Source organism: Gossypium raimondii, chromosome 11 (assembly GCF_025698545.1).
Source record: "Gossypium raimondii isolate GPD5lz chromosome 11, ASM2569854v1, whole genome shotgun sequence".
NCBI classification, from domain to species: Eukaryota; Viridiplantae; Streptophyta; class Magnoliopsida; order Malvales; family Malvaceae; genus Gossypium; species Gossypium raimondii.
This window is the reverse complement of record NC_068575.1, coordinates 1,124,960-1,142,049: the sequence shown is the minus strand read 5'-3', so window position 1 is coordinate 1,142,049 and position 17,090 is coordinate 1,124,960. Positions and strand designations below refer to the sequence as shown.

Below are 17,090 nucleotides of genomic sequence, written 5' to 3'. Positions count from 1 at the left end.
GATCAAAATAAAAGAAAATTTATAATTTAGTGACATTTTTGTACTTTACCTTTTTTTTTTAAAGGAAAACGAAAGTATGGTTCATAAAAGGTACCAGCAAAAAGGTCTAAGGACATAAACATCACCATGAGAAAACGAATCATACACAAAAAGAAAAAAAAAAAATCAAAAGACAGCACCTACAAGTACATCACTATGAGAAAACTGCAGCAATTGAAAGGAGATTATGTTCTGATACAAATGGAACAATGTTGTTTCATTTTAATATCAAGTTTACTCCAGGGATTCAACTATTTCATTAATTTACTCCAGGGATTCAACTATTTCGTTAATCCATTAATAGATTATTAACGTGGCACATTAGCCTATTGAGTGACTAACACGTGATATTTTTTAATTTTTGACTAAAATTTAAACACCTATCTATAATTAGTCCAACACATTTTTTTCTCCCTTCTCTTTCTCAGCACTTCATTCCCCGAAAAGTCCTGAATAGGGTTTTAAATTTTATACTTCTACAAATAAAACAAACAGCTCCTTTCTTGCGATAACTTCTCAATCATTTACTTTACACTTCTCTCCATCTCTAAAAAATGTAAATGTTCTGGAAATAAACAATCTTTGTTCTAATTCACTAAGCATGGTTGGTGGCAGATCTTTTGCACCAAAAGTAGTCTTCACCATTGGAGGCTTTATGTTCTCCATTTTCAATTTCTTCTAAGCAGCATTTTAGGAAAAGGAAATAAACTTTTTTTTTCCTTATTTTTACATTTATCAAATATCTGGTGTGCTGACATTTACATTTATCAAACTAAACCCATTTGTAGAGCATTTATAGTTTTGAGAGATAGAGAGAAGCCTGAGGTGAATGATTGAGAAGTCATTGCAAGAAAGGAAATGTTTATTTTAATTGTAGAAGTATAAAATTTAATACCCTATTTGAGGATTTTTTTCAGGGAAGGAAGTGATGAGAAAGAGAAGAGAGGAAAAATGTTTTGCACTAATTATAGAGAGGTACTTATGCTTTAGTCCAAAGTAATTTAAAAAAAAAAACAAATGTCAGTCACTCAATGAGCTTATGTGCTACATCAACAATCTGTTAGTGGATTAACGAAATTTTTAATAGCAGTGACTAATTTGAGCAATTATCTTAATTAGAGTGATTAACAGTATAACTTGTTTATGTCGCAATTTATGTTTATGTGGTGTGTATGTGTGATCTAGCTTAAATAAACCTCACTGAGGTGAGCTTGTCGGCTACAATTAGATCTCTCATGTTTTTAATGCTGCCAATAAGTTAAATCTTGGGCACTGTGTTATAGGTTTATTTATCGGTTTAGAAAGTAATTTCAAATGAATTGTCTTTTGGTTACCGACTAGGTAAGGAGAGATTGGTTGTCTGGCGCTGAGTTAGCAACTAGAACTAGTTCACTAGAGGCGTTGAAGTTATCTTTGCATCGATGGTCGAATTCATAAATCAAACGGAGATTTTATCATTGGCTAGAGCTTTTTCCAATTGATTTTTCCAAAGCTTTTAATTATCGCCTTCTTTGTTTTAAGGGTTCAATTTAAATTAGTTTTTAATTTAATTCTAGTTTTCGATTTCATAAAAAAATTATTCCAATTTACTTTTCTTATTTTTTATTGAAGAAATAAATTTATTATTGATATCTTTGGATACAATTCTACTTGCGCTTCTACTAATTAATATTTTTTAAGTAGATTTTATTTTGGTAAGTTGACAGCCTAAATAATTATTTAATGTACTCATTCTTTGAACTAGGCTTCGTAGGGGCGAAATAATTATCTAAACTTGGTAAATAATTTTGGTTTGCATATTACCTTTTTGTTATTGCAAACTGTTTCAAAGTTTTGTTCAATCAAGTGTTGCAATACTTCTTTGAACCTTGGGGCATGGTTATGGGATGAAAGATGATTTTTTTAATTAGAGAGGTTGTGTTTTGTTATTATTTTATCTTTGACATGAGCTTTATAGAGTTGTCATTTATTGTGTTTAGATGAGATCTAGTTTATGGTAACCTCGTTAGAGGTTTCATTTTTAATAAACTCAACTTTCGCTGAGACAAGAAAATGCTTCTTCTAATAATAAAAGTGCAACACCTGCAAACAATGCAATTTCAATTTCCTAAACAATTAGCAACAAGATAATGGATTACGGTTTAACTTCTAACAAGATGTTCAAGTTCTCGCTATCATCTACTAAGATTAATATAACCCATGATCATCACCAATTACAGGATCCTTCTTTATGCTTACTGTAAAGGGTCATAATTGTTGACAATTGGTCTGCAATGCAACAAACCACCAGCATCGTGAGGAGCAGCAGTAATGCTTACATGTCTGTTTGAAGATTGAACCAGAAGCAACTTTCTTTGTTTAAATTTTGTATTTTTGTGATCTAAAGCTAGTACTTTTAGATTTGAAATGGATGGATGTAACAGCTGAATTTTTCAGCTTTTCTTTTGTATTATTTTAGTTGGCAACTTGCCAAATTTGGTAGGAGCAGTTACATGTTTAGGTAACTGACTTGTTATTATTATTTTTTTGTAACTCCTTTATATTTTGAAATGAAGATGAAAGCAGATGACTCTCTCATTTCGGCTACTTGTTTTTGTTCTTGGTTTTTCATTTTTTGCTTGCTGTTTTGTGCTTATGTTCATAGTTGCTGCTGCCTTTTTCTAACAAATGGTAATCAGAGCCTCTTGTCTTTGAGGACCTCTGTTGTTTAAGTTTTTTTTTGTTTCAAAATAAACTCAAAAATCGTGTTTGTCAAACTAGTTTCAGCAACATGAGCTTTGCACCTCCTCCACCACCAGTTTTTGCTGGAGAAAACTACCACATTTGGGTAGTTAAAATGAAAACTTACCTCCAAGCACTTGATCTGTGGAGTGTAGTTGAAAATGATGTCGAGCCACCACCATTGAGAGCAAATCCAACCATTGCTCAGATCAGGCAACATGGTGAGGAGCGAGCCAAGAAGCATAAAGCCATGGCCTACCTACAGAATGGAGTGTCTGATGTGATTTTTACTCGCATCATGGCCTGTGACTCACCCAAACAAGCTTGGGACAAGCTGAAAGAGGAGTTCATGGGATCAGACAAGACTAGGCAGCAACAAGTCATCAACCTTAGAAGGGAATTTGAAAATTTGAAGATGAAGGAGTCAGAAACTATCAAGCAATATTCTGATAAGATTATGGCTACTGTCAATAATACTAGACTCCTTGGAGAAGATTTCAGTGACAGCAGGGTTGTTGAGAAGGTTATTACCACATTACCTGAAAGGTTTGAGTCAAAAATCTCCTCATTGGAGGACTCGAGGGATCTCACAACCATTTCTTTGTCTGAGTTGGTTAACTCACTCTATGCACTTGAGCAGAGAAGAGCAAGTAGGCAGGAGGAGAGTTCTGAAGGTGCTTTTCAAGCAAAGGTCAGAGAAGGCTCCAGCTCAAGTCAGAAAGCTAAGAAGCCTTGGTTTGAAAAGAGGGAAAGATCAAAGAAAGATGCTGGTAGAAGGAGGTTTCCACCATGCATTCACTGCAAGAAGACTAATCATTTGGAGAAGTATTGCTGGAATAGACCAGACATCAAATGCAAGAGTTGCAAACAGTATGGTCACCATGAGAAGATTTGTAGAAATCAAGAAAAGGCACAAGCTCAGCATAATCAAGCTAAGACTGCTGATGATCTACAGGCTCAGGAGGAGCATGTCTTCACTGCCTCATATTCTGCAACCACAAGCAAATCCAAATGCAGTTGGCTTGTAGATAGTGGCTGCTCACATCACATGGCATCAGATGAGAGCTTGTTCAAGGACCTTGACAGGAGTTTTGCTTCAAAGGTCAGAATAGGCAATGGGAATCTGATTGAAGCTAAAGGCAGAGGTGATGTTGTGATCAACACTGGTTCAGGTAACAAGGTTATTTCAGATGTGCTCTATGTACCTGAAATAGATCAAAATCTACTTAGTGTAGGTCAGCTGGTTAAGAAAGGCTACTCTCTAGTTTTCAAGAATAATTCTTGTGTTATTAATGATATTCTTGGTAGAGAAGTTGTTTCAGCACCCATGGCAGATAGGTGTTTCATGCTAGATGTGAGCCAACTTGAGAGAAAAGCCTATACAAGTTCAGTTGACAATGCTGATTTGTGGCATAGAAGATTTGGCCATGTCAATTTCAGGTCACTCAATTTGCTGCACAAGATGAGTTTGACAGAGGGCATGATTAAGGTTGATGCAAATGAGTCTGTTTGTGAAGTGTGCCAGCTTGGTAAGCAGGCCAGGTTGCCTTTTCCAGTAAACCAAGCATGGAGGGCTCTAGAAAGACTTGAGTTGGTGCACTCAGATGTCTGTGGACCAATGAAGACCTCTTCACTGAATGGCAGTAAGTATTTTATACTGTTTATTGATTATCTGACCAGATTTTGCTGGGTTTATTTCATGAAACAGAAGTCAGAAGTGTTTGAAGTTTTTGGAAAGTTTAAGGCATTGGCAGAAAATCAAACAGGCTACAGGATTAAGGCCTTGAGGACAGACAATGGTTCTGAATACTTGTCTGAAAGATTTCAGAAGCTATGTGAGCAGGCTGGGATTCATCATCAATTGACCACAGTTTATACTCCTCAGCAAAATGGAGTATGTGAAAGGAAGAACAGAACAGTGATGAACATGACCAGGTGTTTGTTTTTTCAAAGCAAGCTTCCAAATATTTTTTGGGCTGAAGGTGTCAACACCTCAGTGTACCTACTCAATAGGCTGCCAACACATGTTGTGAAGGATAAAACTCCTTTTGAAGTATGGTATGGTCTTAAACTAACTGTTTCCCATTTAAAAGTGTTTGGTTGCATGTGTTTTGTACTTGTCCCTGCAGAAAGAAGAACCAAGCTCGAGAAGAGGTTTTGTTGGCTACAGTAGCTGCAAGAAGGGCTACAGAGTATTTGATCCCTCAACCAAGAAGATTTTGGTAAGAAAGGATGTCAAATTCGATGAAGGAAGGTTTTGGAGTCTAGATGGCTCTAACACAAGTCAGTTTGAATAAGAGCAGATTGACAGCAATCTAGAATTGGCAGAAAATGAAATCAGTAATGCCAATGTAGATTATGCTCCTGTGAGAGGGACCAGGTCTATTGCTGATATCTACCAAAGATGCAATGTGGCCATTGTTGAGCTTTCAAGCTATGAAGAAGCTGCAAGAAGCAAGAGCTGAAAGAAGGCTATAGAGGTTGAAATTGACATGATCCACAAAAATGACACTTGGGATCTGGTAGACAGACCTGATCAGAAGAAGGTCATAGGTGTCAAGTGGGTTTTCAGGGCCAAATTCAATGCTGATGGCTCTTTGAACAAACACAAAGCAAGGCTTGTGGTGAAAGGGTACAATCAACAGTTTGACATTGATTTTAAGGAGACATTTTCTCCAGTGGCAAGGCTGGATACGATAAAGCTTCTGTTTGCCTTCGCAGCACAGAAGTAGTGGAGGGTCCATCAACTTGATGTCAAGTCAGCTTTCCTGAATGGTTTTCTTAAAGAAGAAATTTATGTTGAACAGCCTGATGGATTTAAAGTCCAAGGAAAGGAAGACAAGGTTTACAAGTTGAAGAAGGCACTCCATGGACTAAAACAGGCTCCTCGAGCCTGGTATGACAGGACAGATGCTTACCTGTCTAGGCTCAATTTCGAGAAAAGTTTGAGTGAGCCAACTTTGTTTATAAAGAAGTCCAAAGATGAGACTTTGCTGATTGTCTCAATATATGTGGATGATCTATTAGTGACTGGAAGCAGGGTCGATTTGATTCAAGAGTTCAAGAAGAATATGCAAGACATGTTTGACATGACAGACTTGGGAATCATGACTTACTTCCTTAGTATGGAAGTAGACCAGTCCAATCAAGGCATTTTTATCAGCCAGCATGCATTTGCCTTGAAATTTCTCACTAAGTTTCATATGGAAAACAGCAAACCAGTGAGCACACCATTAGCTGTGGGAGAGAAGCTAAGCAGCATTGGAAATGAAGAAAAGGTAGATGAAAAGGAGTATAGAAGCCTGATTGGTTGTTTACTTTACTTGACAGCAACTAGACCTGACCTTATGCATTCAGTTAGTCTACTATCTAGATTCATGCACAGCTGCAATGTAACTCATTTGAAAGCAACAAAGAGAATACTCAGGTATGTCAAAGGTACTTTGAAGTTTGGTGTAATGTTCAAGAAAGGAAGTGAGCTGAAATTAACTGGCTACTCAGATAGAGACTGGGGTGGATCAGTTGATGATATGAGAGGTACTTCAAGCTACTTCTTTACACTTGGTTCAGGAGTTTTCAGTTGGAGCTCAAAGAAGTAACAAACTATTGCTCAGTCTACTGCTGAAGCTGAATACATAGCAGCAGCTGCAGCAGTGAATCAAGCCATTTGGCTTAGGAAGTTGCTATGTGATTTGAATGAAGAACAGCTTGAGCCTACTGAAATTATGGTGGATAACCAGTCAGCAGTTGCCATCTCTAAAAATCCTGTTTTTCATGGTAAAACCAAACATTTTAAGCTCAAGTTTTACTTTGTTCGAGAGGTTGTTCAATCCAAAGAAGTGTGTCTTATACATTGCAACTCACAAGACCAATTGGCTGACATTTTGACAAAGCCTCTTGGCACAATCAGGCTTGAATTCTTAAGAGATTCGATTGGTGTTTGTTGCCTACAGTCCAAGGAGGAGTGTTGACAATTGGTCTGCAATGCAACAAACCACTAGCATCGTGAGGAGCAGCAGTAATGCTTACATGTCTGTTTGAAGATTGAACCAGAAGCAACTTTCTTTTGTTTAAATTTTGTATTTTTGTGATCTAAAGCTAGTACTTTTAGATTTGAAATGGATGGATGTAACAGCTGAATTTTTCAGCTTTTCTTTTGTATTATTTTAGTTGGCAACTTGCCAAATTTGGTAGGAGCAGTTACATGTTTAGGTAACTGACTTGTTATTATTATTTTTTTGTAACTCCTTTATATTTTGAAATGAAGATGAAAACAGATGACTCTCTCATTTCGGCTACTTGTTTTTGTTCTTGGTTTTTCATTTTTTGCTTGCTGTTTTGTGCTTATGTTCATAGTTGCTGCTGCCTTTTTCTAACAATAATTAATGAAGGCACAGTTATTTTACTCCCACTTATTACGATGGAGTCTAGGTATAGAGCTCATGTAGACAGTGGCGGAGCCTAGTGAAGAACTAAGGGGTCATATCTTTAAAATGGTAAATTTTTAATTTAGGTTTTTTATAATTTATAAAATTTTAAATTAATAATGGTAAAATTCTACTTTGGTCCCTAAAAATGATAAAACTTTTATTTAATCCTCTAAAAATTATAAAGACATAGACTATTAAAATGATGAATTTGCATTTTTACTATCGTAAAGATATATAATTTAATTCCGACCCAAAAAAAAATTTCAGACTCCACTGCTTGCAGGCAATGTATGAGGAATAACTCATAAACCTTTTATTTTCTACTTGGTACGTAAGAAAAACATTTATTTTCTACTTAAAACCTAAAATAAAAAATCCTAACAAAATTTTAAAATATTGAAAACACAAGAAAATGATGAACCTTTTGAGAAATTTGTGCCAAATCCATGTGACCATGTCCGACCAATTAAGGTTACTTTTTTTAACATACTAATCCTAAGAAAACAACAAAATTTCCTGATAAAAAGTTTTATCGTATTCTACAACAAAAATTATAAATTAAGGCTCTCCCTTACTTAAGTTTTTAATACAAAACCAATACCTACTTGGTGGGGGTGGTCGGTCACTTCTTTAAAATACCGTACACTCTACATGTATGTACTCATGTCACGAGGCTAGACCTTTCGTCTCGCAATCCGTGCGGCCTTAGGCGATCCGTTCGTCCAAACTCGCCTAAGTCAGCCTTAACTCCCAAAAGAGAGGATTCTTTTAGAACTCCTTCAAGGCACCAATTGAAGAGCGGAAGCGATTTATGCCAAAAGAAGCTAAGGTAAAAAACAACAGAAAGCCACAAAAAAGAATGCACACAAGGTGTTTGAGTAAATGCTCTCAGAACTCTATTACTCTTAAGAATTCAGAATACAATGGAATGAGTACAAATGAGGGGGAGGCTCTCTATTTATAGTTGAGCTCCCCCAAAATCGACGGTCAAGATACAATTACATCGACGGATGAGATTTAACCATATCCCTTAATTTTAGGGATTTACAAGATAAGTCTTATCAAATCTAATCTAATCTTTACAAGATAAGATTCCCTCTATCTTCTAAGATTAGTTACCATATCAGCCTGAATCTCTTCGTTATCGGGCCAACCGGGCTTCAATTTGACAGGCTCCTCCAATTGCTCATTGAATCGGGCCAGTTCTCGTGGGCCAAATGATCCCCATCTGAGCAATAGACCTCCATTGGATGCATTTGGTGCAATGGTCACGGGCTTTGAGCTGCGGCCCGTGACATTCTCCCCCACCCATTCTCGCAACGTCCTCGTTGCGACTTCTGAATGGCACTGACTTGATTCGCCTCGATCTCGTGTTGATGCCTTAGCCTTTCCATTCTTTTGAGACTTTTGCCTCGGCTTCCGCCGCTTCTTAACTCGAACCGTCCTACTCGTTTGTACATCTCGACGACAAGAAGCTATGTCACTCTCTTGCCCACATTCTAACTTGACTCGAACAGAATCCTCTTGATTCAACACCCTTGGCCTCGCTTTGCCCACCGTCTCTCGGCCTCTTTGCTCAAGAACTTCGAAAGGGCTCTTACGTTCTTGCCAAGTACACAAGTTAGAATGCAAAACACTATCACAGTGTTTGGAATGTACCTTACTCGCAGCATTTACTCGTCCCGACTGTCTTTGCATCGCTCCATTTCCCTTGAAGCCCGATGCACAACCCACCTTCCCCAAAGGTGTCGGCTCCACAGTCGAATCTGCAGGCTTCATATCGAACTCTTGCGCCACTAACACTTCCGAAGGAGCTTTCGTAATCACTCGTTCTATCGAGTCGATGTTCCTCCCATACAAAACATCCTCGACTAGTTGGATTGACGACAACACATTTGCCCCTACTTTCATATTTCGATGCACCGGAACAACAATCTTTGTTAACGGACCGGTGATAATATGGATTTGATCGGCCCATGGATACAGAACTGTTTGAATCCTGTCAAGGAAGTTTAAGCCAAGTACATAATCGTAATCATCTAATTCGATTACCTCAAATTCTTCCTTGCCCTTCAATTCGCCGATGTGTAGCTCCACATTCCGAACTACACCCATAGTTGGGGCCTCCTTGGAATTTACTGTCTTGATCTTCTTCTTCAATTTCTTAATCGGCAGACCAAGCTTTCTTGCAGCCTTTTCCGATATGAACAAGTCAGATGCTCCCGTATCAATAAGAGCATTCTGCTTCTGACCCGCAATGTTGATGTCTACAAACATCAACCCTTCTTTACCATTCCTCTTCTCAGGAATGAGCACCATCGAATTGACCCTCGATGGCTTTTCCTCAATAGGCTTCGCCTCTTCAGGCTCATCGCTTCTCTTGATAGCCGAAACTGAAGATACCTTTGGGCAGTCCCTCTTCATGTGCGGTCCTTTACAAAAGTAGCACCGTAACTTTCCCCTCTTTTCTTTCGGGCTATTAGGTCTCCGCTTCCCATTTCGTGGTTTCCTATCATCACCATCACTGCTACTACCATTGTCATCATAGCTTTGTCCATCTTCACCCTCCTCATGGTACCCACCATTGCCCCTCCTATTGGGCTTGGAAGTTTCAAACCTGTCCCTTCTCGGAGCAAGTTCCACTATGGACTCCGCTACCATCATGGCTTTGGTAAGTTCCCGAACTCCTCGACGTTGCAATTCTTGCTTTGCCCATGGTTTCAACCCATCTGTAAAGGAGAAAAATGCTTCTTTCTCGCTCAAATCAGAGATCTGGAGCATGAGTTCACTGAACTCCCGCACATACTCCCTAACCGTGCCTCGTTGCGTTAGCCGACGCAACTTCGCTCGAGCTTCATCCTCGGCATACTCGGGGTAAAACTGTGCTTTAAATTCATCTTGGAACTCCTTCCAAGTCCCAATCTCAGTACCACCACGTCTCACATCAGTGGACCTACGTCTCCACCATAACAAAGCAACGTCAGTGAAATACATAGCAACAGTGTTTACCTTTGTAACATCATCCTCGATGTTCATCGCACGGAAGTATTGCTCCATGGCCCAAAGAAAGTTGTCCACCTCACTTGCAGACCTTGCCCCTTTAAACGCCTTCGGCTTGGGCACATCCATCGCTTGTGGCTTCGGCTTTGAAGCCAACATTCCATTCCCTATGGCAGCCTTGAAAATCTTGAGCTCCCCCTTAAGCTCGTTGATTTCCTCCTTCAAAGCTGTCACCATAGCCTCGAGAGCATCGTCCTTTTCAGCCAGCTTATTCTCCGAGGAACTGATAGTATCCCACACAAATTCCCTGAGCTGTCCTTGCAATGTTCGCAGCCCATCATTGTGTCTATCATCGACATCGTCGATCCTCTCCTTGACGTCCCCCATGGACTCCTCGAGAGTGACGACTCGATCCTCCAAAGCTGAAATTAAGTCCCTTGATCGACTCGCTTTTCTGGCCCTTCCTCGGGTCTCCATTGGCTCATTCTGACCAACAACTTCTTTCGACATCCCAACAGTGCCTTTGAACCAACAACTCAGATATTACTTGGTTCAAACCTTGCTCGGATACCACTTGTCACGAGGCTAGACCTTTCGTCTCGCAATCCGTGCGGCCTTAGGCGATCCGTTCGTCCAAACTCGCCCAAGTCAGCCTTAACTCCCAAAAGAGAGGATTCTTTTAGAACTCCTCCAAGGCACCAATTGAAGAGCGGAAGCGATTTATGCCAAAAGAAGCTAAGGCAAAGAACAACAGAAAGCCACAGAAAAGAATGCACATAAGGTGTTTGAGTAAATGCTCTCAGAACTCTATTACTCTTAAGAATTCAGAATACAATGGAATGAGTACAAATGAGGGGGAGGCTCTCTATTTATAGTTGAGCTCCCCCAAAATCGACGGTCAAGATACAATTACATCGACGGATGAGATTTAACCATATCCCTTAATTTTAGGGATTTACAAGATAAGCCTTATCAAATCTAATCTAATCTTTACAAGATAAGATTCCCTCTATCTTCTAAGATTAGTTACCATATCAGCCTGAATCTCTTCGTTATCGGGCCAACCGAGCTTCAATCTGACAGGCTCCTCCAATTGCTCATTGAATCGGGCCAGTTCTCGTGGGCCAAATGATCCCCATCTGAGCAATAGACCTCCATTGGATGCATTTGGTGCAATGGTCACGGGCTTTGAGCTGCGGCCCGTGACACTCACACCTGCGTTTCTTCTTCTTCAACATTTCTCATCCTCTTGCAGTAACCAAACACTTTGCCTTGATATCATTTTGAACCATCAATGGCTGAAGCAATTACGTTCGACCTCACCGTAAAGCTAATTACTAAACTGAGCTCCCCTACTCTCTCTCAAATTGGACAGTGGTGAATCTCAAAGATGACCTCCACGACCTTAAAAGCACCGTCCCCGCAATCAAAGCTGTGCTTTTTGACGCTGAAGAGCGATCTGTGACCAGCCATCTTGTCAAAGATTGGCTTGAAAAGTTGAAAGTGGGAGGGTTTGAGTAAAAATATAAACCTAAAAAATGAGCTTGAGTAAAAAATAAGACCTATTTAAAAAATGCGTTAGGCCCCGAGTAAGACATTTTTGTCTGGGTCCAACTCGAATTCACTAAATGACAAAAAAAATTAGTATTTTTTTGTTATTTTAATGATATATTCTTTTTTTCTTCTTATTTTACTATTATTTTCTATTATGTTGCTACTATTTTGTTCTTATTATTTGGATATTGTATAACACTTGTTTTATTATTAATTTTGTTATTATTTTAGAGGCATTTTCTTGTTAGGTTGCATCTATCTTTATATTATTTAAGTGTACATATTTTTTAAAATTTATTTTCAATTTGTTGGGAAATATTGATTTTAATATTTTAATATTTTGATGTATTATATATATTTAAAAATTATATAAAAAATAATATAAAAATTTTAATATGGGCGGGCCAAGTCTGGCCCGAATTTTAACATTTTTATCCTTTCCGAACTTGAGTAAATTTTTAGGCCCATTTTTCAGGTTAGGGCCTAAATTTTTGCTTGAGTCTGGCTCGGCCCATGAGCACCTCTAGTCAAAACTATAAATCTAATTTATAATTAAATTTATGCGTTAAAGTCTGCCGATGAAGAATATTTTTCTTTTCTACGAATGGGAAGAAATCCTTCTAAAGTTTTTTATTGTCCCAATATTATTCAATGCTATGGTGGTTTCACGACCCTTGAGCGAGAACAAGGAATGATTTACAATATGTTCCTTGAATATGCTCTAGGAGGTAATCTATTAGACTTGATGAAAAGTATGATGTTAAAATTCCAGAAAGGGATGTTAACTACTATGCCCAAATGATACTTGAAGTACTTCTAGACATTCATGAGAAAAGGTTTATTCATTCAGATTTAAAACCAGGTAATATTTTGGTTTTCCCTCCTCAACATGGTGCCAATTTATCTACTTTAAAGACTGCAGATTTTGGATTAGCTAAACAACTAGGGGTAAAAGATACAAGGTTTGAGTTTCAAGGTATAAGGTATTACATGTCTCTTGGATCGATTTTCGAAGAAGTTAGTGGTGCATTGGATATATGGTCGTTGGGTTGCATTGAGGTTCAAATGATTATGGGGAAATTGCCATGGGACACTCGCGATCGAGATGAATTAAGAGACAAGTTTTTGAGAGGAGAATCAGCCAACATCTTGGAAGACATGTCGAAGCTAGGGAATAGTTTCTTGAAGGAATGCTTTGCTATTGATCCAAACAAAAGGTAGAATGCTAGTAAGCTACTATGTCAGCACATGCTTCCTAGAGACTACCAACAATCTTTATCATATTTTCAATAGCAAAAAGTATTACGGTCTCAAAATATTCCATCACCACCTAATTTTAACATTCCTAATAATTTTTTGTTGGAAAGGAGAAAAATTTTAGAGAAACAAAGGTTAAGAAAGATGATTAGTTCCTATCAGCAACAAAAAACTACGGGCTACTTGTGCGTCTAGTATCCATGATTTCTTTCTATTTGAAAATTAGCATGGCTAGACGTGATATGTTTTCAATTTTGTTGGATTGTAACAGTGTTTGTGGACATGCTTCTAGTATCTCAGGGTGAAATCAAATGTTATGCATTGCAAACAAAAAGTTGAATGATTCTGATAATTTGGAGTGAAACCAGAAACAAGAAATTAAGTCGGCTTTGATTGTAAAATCCAACAACAGTTATACTATCAATCTTACGTTTATAGTAGTACTATGACTGCGCCATAGTTATTGCAATAGACCTCCACTCTTAGCATACTAATAACGTACAACATCTCACGAGTGGTGCTATTTTCGTAGCCCACATTAACACTATATATCATTGAAAACAATGAAGATTAATTTATTAAATAAAGAGTATATAGTTTGGATACATATTGATGAAGAGGATTCCTTCCACCCCTCTCCCTCAACTATCATCCTTCCTATATGACAAGTATGTTTTATTTATTTTATCTAATTACTAAACATTTCAATATGCTTTATTTTCATTACGTGACATAAAAACTATTAAGAGTAAAAGCTCAGATTCCAACGCTATACAAATCATCCTTAGCACACCTCAAAAATATTCACAACTACTCTCTCGACAACAATCCGCTAAGCTTTTTGAAAAAAAAAAAACCATGAATGATTGTTATTTTAAAAATAGAAATTGGTTGTGATTTTTTAACTTGCATGCTATATGTTTTCTAAACAACTCGAGTCAAGATCAATTTTCAATTTTTTAGTTTTTTTAATTCAACTCTACTCATCGGAGGCAAATGAGCATTTAGAGGAGCCCTAATATATTATAAGAAGTTGAATAAATTATATTTAAGCTATCTTTGTTTGGACAATAACATTCGCTCTAATGATATTAAAACAATAATGACCACGATGATGATAATCATAATAAGATTAGCTGATGTAATAATTCCACACCATCTTGAATTATAGCACTAGAAAATGACCAAAAATGAAAATTATTATTTTTTGGCATAATGATTCTTTTAGTCCTCCAATTTAATAGAAAAAGTTATTTTAGCCCTCCATTTAAATTTTCTCCTCTTTTAGCCATTAAAGTTGCATTTTCTGTCAAATTACCTCAAAATGGATGGAAAAATTAAATAGGTGCCCATGACATGCGACGATCTATGCAAAAATAAAAAGGAGAATTTAAATCTAATAAGAGAAAATAATAAAGATATTGGAACTGAATAACAGTAAAAATAAGTAGAAACAAAATTAAATTAAGTAAGCCAATATGATGAAATTCTAGCTTCAAGCTCGATTTTGCTTCACCTTTGAATCAATCCTCGATATCAAGTCTTCTCCTTCATTGACAAGCCAATTATACTAATCGAGGATGCCTCAGACCGCCAACCCTTCCGTGTGTAAATTAATTGCGGAATGCCCAACAACTAATCCTTACCGAATGAACAACTGCGAAACATGTATCCACAATTTAGCTCTCTAGTAGCCTTGTGAGCTAAAAGGGTCCAACTCAAACCAACGGTCGCAATTGCGCGAGTTGTTTAGATCCGATTGCTATTTCCCTTTATAGAATTCAACTAACTCCTTACTTGGACATGCCAATGTATTCTTTGGTAGATCAAATACGACAAATGATCAATTCGTTACTTTCAACTGTATGTCTATCAATACCGAATCAATGAGCTCTTTTTAACTTGATGTCAATACAACTTTATAAGATGAAAATTCCACTCTCCTCTGTCTCACTCAAGTGAATTGGTTTCGAAAGCATTCTGCCAGTTTTTGGCGACTTTCACTTTCAACCCGATTCATCGCCTACATGCCCTTTACGCCCAGTCATTCCGAAGAACACTTGCCCTCCCCCTGTCTTACTGCGCCTGCTGGCACGGAGTTAACCAAGGTTTCTTCCTCGAGTCCTGTCATTATCGCACACTCGACGAAAGAGCTTTATGAGCGGGCCTTACCCTTCTTCACTCACGCGATATTGCTAGATTGGGCTTTCGCCCATTGTCCAAGATTCCCCACTGCTGCCCCATGTGGGAGTCCGGGTCGTGTCTCAGTCCCACTGTAGCTAATCATCTGAAAAGACCAGCTAAGCATCATTGGCTTGGTCAGCCTTTACCTAACCGACTACCTAATACTATGCAAGCTCATCAAACAGCACAATGTCTATGTCTAAACCAAAAAAAAAACAACCGAAATAAAGATTTTTAAATATAAGTTTGGATCTAACAACCCTCCATCGAATTATTTATTTAGCAAAAGTATAAATAAAATTTAAAAAATATGGCAATATGATTACGCGTGGGACAGAGAAGTAAAAACAATTATAAATAAAAGAATGGGGCCAAATTTCCAATAGTAAACAAATAAAATCATCACCCCATTTACAATAAACAAATAAATGTATATTAAAATAATAATAACAAATATTAACACGCTCACCTACATCAACAATATCCGTAATTAATAATAAAAGTATAGTATAAAAGAGTAATTTAAACTATATTTGGAAAGATAAAAACTTGTGATTGAATTTTCAATTAACACTAAAATTAAATTGGATTCTCAGCCAATCCCACTTTTACCCTTTAAAAAGATATACAATTGATAATTCTGCCCAACTTCTTGTTCTTTATTCATATATAGCATCATGTCATGTGATGCTATTCAAGAAACATACGTTGAAAAGTGCAGAAATTTTATAAAGAAAGACCGTCCCTTAACTAAGCTTTTAATATAAAATTAGCAACTTTTTATTTAATTATTACTTAGTGACATCTTTTATTTAATTATTACTTAGTGGGTTGGTGGGTGGTGGCATCTTTAAAATATTATATAAACTCTACGGGTAATGTAGGTGTGTTTTAACATTTGCATTTTATGTATATAATTGAATTACAGTTAAAGTTTTATTTATATAATTACACAAAATTAAATTACAAATCACACATCACGATAATGTTCATGAATAATTTTGATATTTACTCTAAAAAATAAAAATAATAAAAAGAAAAACACATAAACACTACGGTATTAACAATAAAAAGTATCTCACCATAACAATTCATAAACACCACTAGTATTAACAATAGTAAAAGTTAAACTAATAAAAGAACTGATGATAATAAAATGTAGTGTTGATAGTCATATATAAATGAAAATGATGAACAAATATATGAAATGCTGCTAAACACATTTCACCTATATCAACAATTTTAATAATAAGATAAAGTGCACGTGTATTAAATAAAAATTTAATAATTAAAATATAAATTTAATAATAATTTAGTGATATTCGATACAAGCATAATTTAAGAATTTTTACGGATCAAGATACTAAGTGAATAAATCGTTTAATTCAGACACTTATTTGACACAAAATCAAACCATATTACTTTTTTTATTCTTAATATTGTATAAAAATTAATAACAAATATAATTAACAGACTTATCAATATAAAAATTTATTAATAAGAGTATAGTATAATAGTAATGGATATAGTAACAATTGTCATTATATATAATTATAGACATGATAATAATAATTGATACCAAGTTACCAAAAGGAAAAAATTAAAGCTAAATTTCATGGGTGGGAGAGGCCTAAATGAGATTTTAATGTTAATAATTTAACTGATTATAAATAAATTTAAATTCAATTCAATAATTATTGAGCTGAATTTGAATTATTGATCTAATTAAACTTGAGTTTAGTAATATATTATATATTTTTATCTTATTAAATTAAATTACGAACTTAATTCCAACTCAAATAGAAATAAAATATTTAATTTAAGCCTCGAATGCATTGGCCTCAATCGAAACACCTTGGATTCCATCGGATTTGTCTCTTTCTTCTCTTTTCTTTCATAGCTTTT

The 17,090-nt window shown here is 36.5% G+C and overlaps 1 protein-coding gene across 1 annotated transcript; it reads left to right on the top strand.

Moving 5' to 3' along the window:
• The first annotated feature begins 12,348 nt into the window (after positions 1–12,348).
• LOC128034954 (mitogen-activated protein kinase kinase kinase YODA-like) lies at positions 12,349–12,965 on the top strand. Its single transcript, XM_052624518.1, has 2 exons — positions 12,349–12,472; positions 12,517–12,965. The coding sequence occupies exons 1-2, from the start codon at positions 12,349–12,351 to the stop codon at positions 12,963–12,965; spliced, it is 573 nt and encodes a 190-aa protein (XP_052480478.1).
• The last annotated feature ends 4,125 nt before the right edge of the window (positions 12,966–17,090 follow it).

Coding starts and splice junctions, on each gene's coding strand:
- LOC128034954 (XM_052624518.1), top strand. CDS start 12,349: ATGGGAAGAAATCCTTCTAAAGTTTTTTATTGTCCCAATATTATTCAA. Junction 12,473..12,516: donor CCTTGAATATGCTCTAGGAG/GTAATCTATTAG, acceptor TTAAAATTCCAG/AAAGGGATGTTAACTACTAT.